Below are 12,295 nucleotides of genomic sequence, written 5' to 3' on the forward strand. Positions count from 1 at the left end.
GTAGGCACTCTTAATGGTGAGAACCCAATTGGAAGTGGTACATTAAAACAAAACAATGACCTAAATCAGGGTTGGGTGCCAATAGAGAATTAGAAGAAAAAGAATTTTCAGTCTAAGGAGGTCCAAAAGTCATCCCAATCAGAAGTTCAAAGATTGTCAAGAAGAAACAAAGAAGTCTAAGGAGTCTGACTATGATACCAACAAGGTGTGAGACCTAAAAAACTGATAACCAATCAACTGGTATTCATCAGAATTCATAGTTCTCATATCAACATCATAGAAATTGCCATATATGCATCAACAATTTAAAGTAAAGGCAAAAACATTACAGTATAAAACAAATATAGTACTCTTAAAGCTCCATAGCTTTGCTCTTGTATAGAATTGCTTAAATGAATTAAGCTTAATAAGCTGATTTCAGGTCCAATAACTTTTTAGCAAGAAGAAGCAAGCAAATCAGGCATATAGGGTTGGGGTTCAACAACTTGGGTTGAGTTAAGGTATTGACCTCTCCACCCAACCCACCCAACTTTGGCTTACCCTTCACCTCTGCACCAGACCTCTAACCTGATCTTAATTGCACCCCAACTCTGAGAAACCTGATTTGATCTGCATTTTCTTGTAGCTTTCTTGTTTTTAGCATAAAAAATGACTTCTAGTCACTGCTTTGTGGGGCTTGCTCACAATTAGGGCATATAATATACAAGTCAGTCTTACTCTTATCTAATCTGTGGCAGTGCATATTTTTGGAGTCTTTTCTTGTCCTTGAAATTGAATCCTGACATAACTGAATAAGCATATATCTTCAAGCTTAATCCTGAGGTGGGGCTGTGAGAGCTGAGTGTGGTATCCATTTGTTCAATGCCAGAGTCTCAGTCGTCTGAATATGGTCAGTCTGACAAGTGATGCTGGACTCATACTTATCCTTCTACTATCATAACTTCATACATCAATGATTGGGTCCTGGACTCTTGGATCCAATTTCACAGGAAATCAGCAAGCCCACATGGAACAGTCTCTAGACTTGCTAGTGGCTGGCATTAACAGCCAAAGGATTTGGTGCATGACTGTTCCATTTAGATATCAGTCATTTCTTCTCTCCACCTATCTCGTCTTTCGTCCAACGATCGAGATGACCCCACACTGGGGATTCATTTCATCTCAATCGACTGGTTAGAATAACCTGAACTTCTGGCCCATGTTTCAATATCTTCTAAAACCTCATCCAAAACCAAGAAAAGCGATCACTATCTTCTGTGACTAAAGAAGAATTAGCAAGTAAACCATGGGGTTGAAGAGAAATTTTAGGAATTGACATCAGTTTGGTTTCATTCTTAGGGTTAGCCTTGGGTTGTCCCTTAACCTAACCTAGGGTTAACAGGGTTTAAGAGAAATTTAAGAAAAAAAATGAGGGAAGAAGAGATGTTATTAACATTGACCAACTATTGGAAAGAGAGATTTAAAAATAATTTATTAAAGAGTAATGATGGATTTATTAGAGATAATTAAGATATAAGAGAGTGGCTTATTATATTTTTAATATTTAAAAATAATTAAATAACCACATGAGCATTGGGGCAAGAGGTCCCTTTGATCTTAAAGATAAAGATTAAGTTATTTCTCCTTTCAGCAATGGTAGAGGAGACGAGTAAGCATCAAGTCAGCTGACACAGTCACCAGCAACCTTTAATATAGAGAATGTGTATCTAGTAAGGCTATCATACATTGGATGGGACTTGGATATATAATTAATAAATCAATTATTTTATATTTATATAATTAGGTCTGTTTGATTCATAGTCGGAGTGAAATCAAATAGTTTATTTGATTCAAACAAGAATTAGAATGGAAATTTGAATCAATTGAGGAAATGGCCTTTCCCTCAAATGAGGGCATGCCATTCCACTAGAAATGGGACTGGGATTCCAATTCCGTCCAACCACAGTTGAAATCAGAATGGGCCATTCCAATTCTGATTCCAGACCTTTGTTCCTACAAATCAAATGAGTCCTTATTCATCTTTTTGAAATTTCTGGCTTAGACAAGTGAAACGTATTCAACTTATACTGAGGTTTTGGTACCGTGGTTGTCTTGAGTAGAAATAATGGTGCTATGTTAATGTCACATATATGTAAAGAGTTTCACATGCTTTTTTAAGCAAAGACATTGTCTTAATCCAAAACACTTCAGGATGAAACACCAAGAGTACCAAACACAACCTAAATCCAAAAAATCTAATGAGATTCAAATCTTAGGGTCCGTTCTTTTTGTGGATTTTGAGAGGGGGAAAATTGGTCAATGGGATTTTGGTTCCCATTGACCAAGAATCACATGTTCTTTTTTCAGATTAATGTGGAGACCAAAGAAAGTTTATTTTCTTGGGTATCATTTACCTTGGTGGGTAAATAACTTTCTCACTTGGGGAGAAAGTTGTCAACACTTGAATGAGACAAAATGCCCCTTTAAATAATAGATTTTTATGACTAAAATGGTCATTGCCTTATTTACTTGGGAAATAAAAGAACATGGATAAATACACGTACCCAGATAAATGTCCCGAGAAACACTTACCCAGGTAATTGCATTTACCCGGATAAGTAACTTACTGAAAAGCGAACAGGCCTTTAGAGATATAATTGGATTTTAGATTAAATATTGATTTGGGTTTTTGATAATTGGATAGAACTCAGATGTGGTTGTATCCAATCTAAACCTGATCCATTTACAGCCCTAGTGGTGGGTGCTACTAGTGGTTAAAGGAAACAACCATGGCTGTGGGTGCTACTAGTGGTTAAAGGAAACAACCATGGCGGCATGTTGCTTTGGGAAGAGTGTAAATACAAATATGTATAATGTAAATATAAAGTTTAGAATTACCATATACAAGGTTTTGCAATGAACATATTTGTATTTACACTCTTCCAAAACTGACTAGGTGACTATAAATACAAATATGAAGAATGTAAAACCTTGTATTTTGTATTATTTGGTATGTATTTGTATTGTACGTTCGTTTTAAATTGAATCTAATACTCATTTTGGAAAAAAATATAAGTGTAAATATATACAGTAAAAATACATACAAAATAATACAAAATACAAGATTTTACACTCTACATATTTGTATTTACACTCTTTTCAAACTGAATTTAAGGAAAAAATGCTTCCATTTGCACCCTTTGCTCATAATAGTGGAGAAACATACAAATAATAAACTGTAGCTCACCCATTGGCCATTGTGATTAGAAGGCCCTAGCGATTAGCTTATAAAAAGGTCATTGTTGTAGCAGTTTGAGTAATGGGTGAGCGAGAGATGGACGGAATTATATTTATTCAATAAAGAATGAAGAGAAACCAAATAACCACGCAGTTGACTCCAAGCACAGTAATTGGCTTATTTAATGGTTTGGTTATGGTTATGTGTGTAATTAAACAATATAAGAATGATTCCAAACAATATTAAAACCAAGAAAATGAGTTGAAGAAGCAAGAAATTCTCTGGAAAAGAAAACATAATCCTTGATAGAATGAAACAACAGAATGAATGATCTGGAAGGAGTATAAATACAAATATGTATGATACAAATACATATAAAATAATACAAAATACAAAATTTTGCACCCTACATATTTGTATTTGTATTCCTTCCAAATTGAGCCTGAAAGGAAATGGCGAAACAAGATTCATGGAGCTGAACAAGGCTAAGATGATGATAAGGGGAAATAAGAGAGAGAGAGAGAGAGAGAGAGAGAGAGTATAGATACCTTTAGACGCTCAATATTGAAATCATACTTTGAACTATGATTTGAACTAGGAGTGTCAATGGACTGGTTTTGGGTTAGACCCCTTCCAAACCAAAATCAATTTGGATGGATTGGACGACCACTGCACCAATCCAAACTTATGGTCCAAAGTATTTATTGGACTGAACTGGACCTGGTCCATCCATAATGAGTTTTTATCGAATTATAATGGGTTTATATAGGATTGGGTCAGATTGAACCAAATATCCAGTCCATTGATAGAAGATAAGAATAAAAGTGTCAATGGAACATGTTTGAATTGGAACAAATCTAGCTTAAAACCAGTTTGAAAAGATTGGACAGTCCAGAAATTGAATTGGACCAGTCCAAAAAGGTCCAAATTATTCATCGGATTGGATTGGACCTAATACATTTGTAATGGACTCATATTGTACCGGATCATATTGGACCAAATCCCGTCCATTTCTTTGCTCAAACAGAAGCTGATTTTGTATAGTTTATGTGCATGTGCATCTCTGAGATTGAAAGTGTGTTTGGTTGCTTCTTTTATAAGAGGAGACAACAAATGATACTAAGTGTGATCGAATAAATCCATTATGTGAGCTGCTTGACTCCTTCGAGTCAATGGACCATTTATGGCTCAAGCTGAGTGCAACAAGCTTAGGCTAGGCATGTTCCCATTTGACTTTCTCTGCCCCCTTCCCCGCAAAGCTCTGTTAAAAAACTTCCCAGTTGCTACAGAAAAAATAAATAAATATTTTGCAGGTTTGAAACAGTAAAAGCAGATCCATTCAAGCAATCCCAAAATAGTAAACTTGTTTCCCCATCTGCAACACAATTAAATTCAACATTCCATCCAATTATATATTTTATGTCTAAAGCTGAAGTCGATGAAAATTTTACTGTTAATGATGATGTGCCAGAACCTAGAAACAGTTCATATATGGGAGTTCCAGAATTCAGAATTCCAGCCAGTAATGCAAGATTAAATTAAATAACGAGAAAGGTTTTTTGAGCTTAAATATACTAACTATAGAATCATCAAAAAATATATTTATGAATTGGAAAAAGAAAGGGAAAAAAAAGGCAATAGTTGTTTTCATCCTAGCAATTGAAAAATTGATACAAAAGCTTGAGGCTCAACTTGTGCCTGATGAGCATAACTTAGAACAAGATAAAGAGGTGAAAAGAAAAAAAAAAATCAGACTAAGCTTCATACTTGCAGAGGTTCTCAAAACCCATGTACTCATGCTTCTCGATCTTGTAAATCATATTTGATATGCCGACTCCACCTGTTACATAGAATAAAGAGCCTTCAGTATTAAAGAAGCTCAATTTTTTGAGGGCGAATGTAGCAAAATATTTTGTTTGGTCTTTCAGTTAAGCTGGGTTTGCATTAGAGCAGAAGAAGAAATATGTGGTTGAAAACATGGTTTTTAAAAACAAACCGGTCAAGGGTCTGGTTACCGGTTCAAACGGTTAACCGGCCGGTTAAGTGGTTTGCTGACCAAAATCAATGGTTTTGGGGGAAAAAGCGGTTTTGGAGGAAAACAGAACAGGTCAGATGACCGGTTCCCAGTTTTTCCGGTCCGGTCCGGTTTTGAAAACAGTGGTTGAAAATGAGTTGAAAGATCTCCCTCACCACTCAGCTCTGAAAAAATAATTAAGTGAATCATAGAGAATAGCAGATTATTACTATTAGTCATGTTTTTATCTATCATTATAATGGATGGTATAATAACTTGGGGTGGGGTGTAGTCATTCCCATTTTCCACTGAATTGCAGTACACAAGCTGTTTGTCCACTTCTGCCCCACAATCCAAAGATAGCCTTATTGCATATAAATGAAGCTGCTAAAACCTAAAATCACTTTTTTCGCAAATGATACTCACCTAGTGAGATTGCACTGACAAAGATTGTGAAGGACAGGATGAAGATGATGAGAGATGCCCTCCCTAATACAATGATAAGCCTCCTCACTACATGTTGCCCTATAAAGGCAGCAATGGTTGCCACGGCAACAAAATAGAGAGCTGCCCAATAAAATTAAAAGAACAGAGGATAAATAGTTAAGCTAAATACTTCATCATCTGTACATCCAAATACACCTTTTTCACTCTTTACTCTTGGGGTCAAGAACTGTGCTCAACCTTCCAAAAGGAGCAGAACAGAATCAAGAATGATAGTAGCGACTACAGTGGTTTTACTTACCATATGGAACTGGGAAACGCTTCAGAAGGTAATATTCTACAACAGACATAGATGAAGAGAATGTCATAGCAAAGGTGGCTGTGGCACTTGACACCTGCACAAAAACTCACTCCTGAGTTCAAGTCATAATATTTGAAAATTGAAACTTCCAGAGAAGAATAGGCTCATGTTTGATGACTGAAAAAGAAAAGAATGCACTACTTCTAATGATAAAACTAATACACAGAAGTATCTTTATCATTTAAAACAAGTACTATTTGACTACTATATTAGCTAATTGCCCAGTCTATCAAATATAGAATATACTGAAAATAAAAAGGGCCATTACCAAAAAATGGTCCTGCCTATTCAGGATCTTGGGAGGGGTAGACTGGATACAGACAGACCTAACCTTTGGCATTTTTTTTTCTGCACAAAGTGACTGTTCTCAGTACCCTATATACCCAACCATACACTGTACACCAATACAGTAAGTTCGGAACTAAATGAAACTAATGTGAACGTCTAAGGCATGAAATGAACTCCAATACTAGATAGAGTAACATCTTGCAGGAACAGGGCATGCAACAAACCTGGGGAGGAATGCCCAGCTCCAAGAAAAGAGGGCCCAAAATAAAGCCTCCTCCTAGACCAAGCAGACCACCAACCATACCAGCCAATATACCACAACAGCAATAGAGGATCAGCTGATGCACTTTCCAGTTTGTGCCTGCATCTCCGTTGGATGCAATAACTCTTCTTCCATTATATAAGCTAACCGCCTCATATAAAGACACACCACAAGAAACAGGGATCTGCAAAACATGGGAAGGAAATCCTTTTTTAAAATATTATACCAAAAAGCAAGATTTGGGGTAGCTTTTGGCTTAAGCCAAGCTCATTAATACAGTTCAGTGTTCCATACTTCGTGGCCATTGGTTTAACAATAGCTTATCCAGACAAACAAGTTAAAAGAAGAGACCATAGACATCTGATGAAAGCTACTGAAGATACCTGTAACAAGTTTAAGATCCAATATGATATTGAACAAGTTGTCGTATGGTTCTGCATCCGATGCATGTTTCAATTAGTTAGCACACAACTCAGAGAAGCATGGGGAGAGGCTAATTCACATGCTTTCAAAAAAGGGAATGTATCAGAAATAGCGTACCTTGACAATTTGCAGAACAAGAAATGCAACCCAGACAAAAACAAGAAGACCAAGTTCCTTCCAGTAGACATTCTTAAGAATAGGAGCCTGGCATGTGCATAGAAGTTAGTCCAGGGAGCTTTCAAGACAGAAATTCAGCTCATGGTACAACACTCACCTCTGGTTCCTTATATTCTTTGGTTGCCTTTTCAGGTCCATTGCCTGGGCCACTGGATAGAGGCTTATATTCCACTTCTTCATTGCCACTACCTGATTAAAGGAGAAAACGAAGTCCCTTAGTTCCAAGAAAATTAATGAAACATCACATATCTGAAATTTAAGGGGAAGAGACCAACTAACCATTTGACTCCAAGCGTCTAGCAGCCTCCTGATATCATAAACAAGATGTAAGAGGAGGGAAGAACAGATGATTAATATCAAATTGAATTAGCTGGTATAAAAACACTGCCATAGAAGAATGATGATTTCTGGATTACCTTTTTTAGTATGGTTTCCTTTTTCCATGTGTCAACACCTCTGAAAAATGCCTTAGTTGAAGTGCCTGCAGCCCACAATGACAAATAAAGAATCACGCCACCATGATCAATCAAGAATGAATTCGAACCCAAATATGTAGAATTGGAGAAATGCCACTGGAACAACCATTACCTATGAAGAGGACAATGAGCAGGACTGTAACCATCCAGTCAGCAAAAATCACATTGAAAGCAACTCCAATGCTGATCCCCAGCATAAGCATAGGCTGGAAAAGTAGGGCCAAGTCGTAGTCAATGATGGGCATATCAAGAGTTGGATGTCTTAGCTTAAGATTGTAGTAAACAGTTGAGCCTGCTGCACCCATGATCATACCTGTACAAGCAAGACTATAACTTCAGTATCTGCTCTGTCATGGATTACTAAAATGAACAAGCTCAGATGATCAGATTCTCAGTTTCTCACAATCAATCATGATCCAGTTTTCAACTTTCAAAAGCTCAATAGAACTAGTTTCACTCCCTACTATGGGACTAAAAACTTCATTCACCCGAGGCCCAGCCTATTCTCTAGTTTTAGTTTTCAAGTTATGGAACTTCAAGCCTTCTAAGAACCTAGAGAAAAAGGAACAGAAACCCTGCAGGAATTGGAAACTCTGCATCAATTTGCAGAGCTCCTTCCAAACCGGGCAGGTCTGTGACACTGCTAAAGAAAGCTCAGGAGGAAGCTGTTACAGCATATTTCTTACATTTTGATATTGCAGTTGATGATTTCGCATCAAATCCAATAATCAGGGTAAGCATGGGAACGAAGATCCCACCGCCACCAACACCTCCTACACTCCCAAAAGCTGCTCCAAAGAAGCCAATAATCGTACCCAAGACAATTTGCCAGCCGAACTTCATATCCTGTAAAAAAGATACAGATCACAATCAGATCCTCAACAGTTGGAGCAGAAAGAAAAACGGAGATTCGAAGACCGAAACATTTTCCTTGTATTCCTTCTTCTGATTCATATTTACAAAACAACTGAATAAGCGAAATATCAGACCCAGCCGAGAGAAATGAGAAGTTACTAACTTACAGGCCAAACATGCTGGTAACCTGACACATCCGATTGCCACAAGAAATCTGCAACTTTGTGTAGATAATTCGATAGACTAACTTCAGTGTCATTGCTGCTTGAAGCCTCGTCTTTCAAACTCCGTTCAGCCGAGACGAACACAGAAGCTAGAAGAAAGCCGAGCGATATCATGGTTGCCATTCTCAGAGGAGCCTGCCATCTTGCTCCAGTTCCAGCCATCGTGATCACACCAAAATGCTTGAATTTCCTTGACTTCTTTTCGTTCAAATCAGAAAGCAGAAAGAATAACTCAATTCCAGTGCATAAATTAGCTCCCTGCTATATCTTTTCTTCAACTCCAACTACCCCACCAAACCGAATCAAAGTTCTTAAGTGGAGCAAATTGCCAAACGCGGAAGCCAAAAAAAAAAAAAGGAGAGAAAAAGGAAGTCGAAGATTTCAACAAAAAAAAAGTCAAACTTTCTGTTCAATTTTTTAAATTTTCGACGCTTCGCTTCACGGACTCTGTAAGAGCACCCCTCTCTCCACGGCGAGATTAGACCGACTACGTCCCGACCCAAAACGGGATTTCGCTGGAATCCCGTATTCAAGATCAAGATGAGACAAGATCCTCGACCAGATATCGAAACCCCGCCAGAACCCAGAAGCCTTCTTCTTTCTTTTTCCGTTTCTCCGACCGGATTCTATGGACTCAGGCGATTAGATGAGAGGTTTGGTGCTTGTCAGCTTCTGTAACATCGGAACCGGTAGTCAGTGCCGGGACGGGAAGGTGGTTTAGAACACATTAACAGTTGAAGAACAAAAATGAGAAAAACGAGGAAAAACGGAAGTTATCTCCGCTAGATCCTCTTCTTCGGGGGAAGAAAGAAATAAATTAGAACATCAAACCAGTTGCCGCACGATCCGAAATGCAGCCTCTCCGAATTTGGAGATTGCAGGGTGAGCGCTAGCGTTTATATATAGAGTATAGACTAATAGAAGTTTTTATTAACAACTTCCATTTCTTATCCTTGTTTTTTTTGATCAATTACAAATTAGTATTTTGGATGTGCTAGCAATTACCCCTGAACTTTCGTTTGATACAAAAAGAAGACCCCTAAATTTTCAGGTCTAGACAAAAACCCCTTCATATATTCTTATGTGACTGTTTAAATATTCTTAAATTCCTAAATTACCCTTCTTCCAATGATATCATAGAACAAATATTAGGGTTTAGTTATATGTTTCTTTTCCTTCAATTTCCATTGATTATGGGCTATGTTTGATGCAATTTGTACATGGAATTAACAAAATTTCCATTTAGCAATTTTTTGAAAGAAAAATAGTGGTTTATCTAGATATCTCTCGAGTCATTTTTCAAATTATGCCCTCTTGTTTCTAAAGTGGGTACTTTGGTAAATTAGCCTGTTCCATCACTGAATGGTTCAAATTATGTACAACCACTCGAAGGGGTCTTTATTGGAACATGAAAGTTCAAGTGGTTCTTTATTGTAAATGAAATTTAAGGAGGGTAATTGCCACTACACCAAAGTGAAAGGTAGTAAAATGGAATTCATCTTTTTCAATATATTTTTTATTTATTAGTTTTTACTTCATGTTAATTAATAAAAAAAAAATTCTATTGCTACTAACCCGAATGATAACTGATAAGTACGACGTACATGATTTATATGGATAAGAACAAAGAGTTGAGTGATAAATGGAAAGAAAATCAAGTGATTTTCAACAGCACCTATATACACATACGCATACGTTCGTTCGTGCACGTTAGATTGTCTCCCGAGTTGAGCACTTGATGAGTTCACACGTGAATTAAAGGTCTGACCAAATTTTGTTTTCCGAGTAACTCTCTGTCTCTTGTCCTGATTCCACGAAAGAAATGTCAGGTTCAGTCCCTTGCAATTTACCACGTGTATGGTTCTGATGACAAGGTACTGTCAGCTCATATTCCCAACCTAAAGCTGTAAACTGTAAAGGCTGTTGGAACGGGCTTTGTAGTTTGCACTGACCGAAGCCGGACAATTGCCAATGCCAACAGCCCAACATTTTCATCGATAAGATGCAGCCCTTCATCACTGCCTGGTGCGTAGTACGTGATCGAGATCAAACGTTTGGCATTCATGCCAGGAATGGAGCCAGCGGGCCCTTTGGGTTTTGAAAATATACGCTTGGCATTCATCATTCCACGAAAGAAATGTCAGGTTCAGTCCCTTGCAATTTACCACGTGTATGGTTCTGATGACAAGGTACTGTCAGCTCATATTCCCAACCTAAAGCTGTAAACTGTAAAAGCTGTTGGAACGGGCTTTGCAGTTTGCACTGACCGAAGCCGGACAATTGGCAATGCCAACACCCAACATTTTCATCGATAAGATGCAGCCCTTCATCACTGCCAAACGCTTGGCATTCATGCCAGGAATGGAGCCAGCGGGCCCCTTGGGTTTTGAAAATATACGAGGGGGAGATGGGGCCCATCCTAATAGGGGAGGGAGATGGAAAGATAAATCATAAATGAATTAGGGTTGCATTAAGACAAGGGCACAAGGCAATTATTATAATAAAGATGGGGTGAAAAAGTTTCATAAAAGCCTGGATTCCAACTTTCCAGTTTCCATAGATCGGTTTATTGTACATGGTATATAGTACCCCTTCTCAACTACTTTTGACTTTTGAGATGGTTCTAGTAGTTTTTTTCCCTTTGTTATTTTGTTGCAGTTCAAGGGAACCTTAACAAAGGTAAAAGTAATTTTTTATTTTGTTTTTCTATTTTTAGCTTTTTACATTATTATAATATTTTGTTCATTTTTATATTTATTATTTTTAGTTTTATTGTACTTAATTAATCATTATTCCATTTGAGTTTTGGGGAAGATGATTCCAAAAGCTAGCCTTTGTCGAGAGAGATAGGATATAGTCTTGGGAACATCTCGCCAAGAAGAACAAGGGAGTTTGTTTTCAATGCATGGCTGCTAAGGCTGTTGGGAGCTGATCCAACCTCTTATCAAGGAGGAAGTATAAGTAAACTTTTTCTTATATTTGTATTTAAACATAAATTATTGAAATAATATGAGATGGGGTTTATGTTAGATTTAAGATTTAATTAGCATAGCTTTATAAATAAGGAGACTAAGAATCCTGTATATATATATATATATAATTTATTTATTATTTTTTCACTGTTTCACATTTTATAAGAATATTTTTTAATTACATTAAGGCTTCATTTACTTTTTGAAAAATTATTTATTCAAATCATTATTAAAAAGGACAATTTTGCATCACTTACCCATACTCAGGACGGGCAAATGATACCTAAAGAAAATATTTTTTTTTTGTGGAAATCATGAATAAGTGATACGCAGAGAAAATAAATCTGAAAAAAAAAGAGAGCCTCACTTTATCATTGGTTCACTCTATGATGCAACTATTAAATTGTAGATTTTGTTGAAAATCAAACTGGATTTGATTATCAAAATCAAACTGGTGGTGGGCAATTAAATCAAAATCAAACTGGCAATAATAAAAAGCTCAAATCGATTCTACATAAATAAAATTTAATTATGAAGAATTGGGATGGGACGTGGGATAGATAAAAGCAAATGGGTGTCTGA

General features: G+C 36.9%; 1 protein-coding gene across 2 annotated transcripts; it reads right to left on the bottom strand.

The window, feature by feature from the left end:
- Positions 1-4,789: 4,789 nt before the first annotated feature.
- Positions 4,790-9,690, bottom strand: LOC148869152 (sulfite exporter TauE/SafE family protein 3-like). Of its 2 annotated transcripts, XR_016108176.1 has the most exons (13): positions 8,685-9,643; positions 8,349-8,508; positions 7,775-7,975; positions 7,603-7,667; positions 7,466-7,493; positions 7,284-7,375; positions 7,127-7,213; positions 6,970-7,020; positions 6,549-6,770; positions 6,305-6,384; positions 5,977-6,070; positions 5,658-5,798; positions 4,790-5,057 (listed from the first exon to the last, which is right to left on the bottom strand). XR_016108176.1 is itself a non-coding variant. In XM_088973765.1 (12 exons), the coding sequence occupies exons 1-12, from the start codon at positions 8,901-8,903 to the stop codon at positions 4,972-4,974; spliced, it is 1,446 nt and encodes a 481-aa protein (XP_088829891.1). In that variant the 5' UTR covers positions 8,904-9,690; the 3' UTR covers positions 4,790-4,971. The 2 variants fall into 2 exon arrangements, 1 of the variants encoding a protein (XP_088829891.1); XM_088973765.1 differs by lacking the exon at positions 6,305-6,384 and having other exon boundaries at positions 8,685-9,690.
- Between the last annotated feature and the right edge of the window lie 2,605 nt (positions 9,691-12,295).

The sequence above is a fragment of the Nelumbo lutea genome, chromosome 2 (genome assembly GCF_056320005.1).
Source record: "Nelumbo lutea isolate HS-2025 chromosome 2, American lotus-T2T, whole genome shotgun sequence".
Taxonomy (NCBI): domain Eukaryota; kingdom Viridiplantae; phylum Streptophyta; class Magnoliopsida; order Proteales; family Nelumbonaceae; genus Nelumbo; species Nelumbo lutea.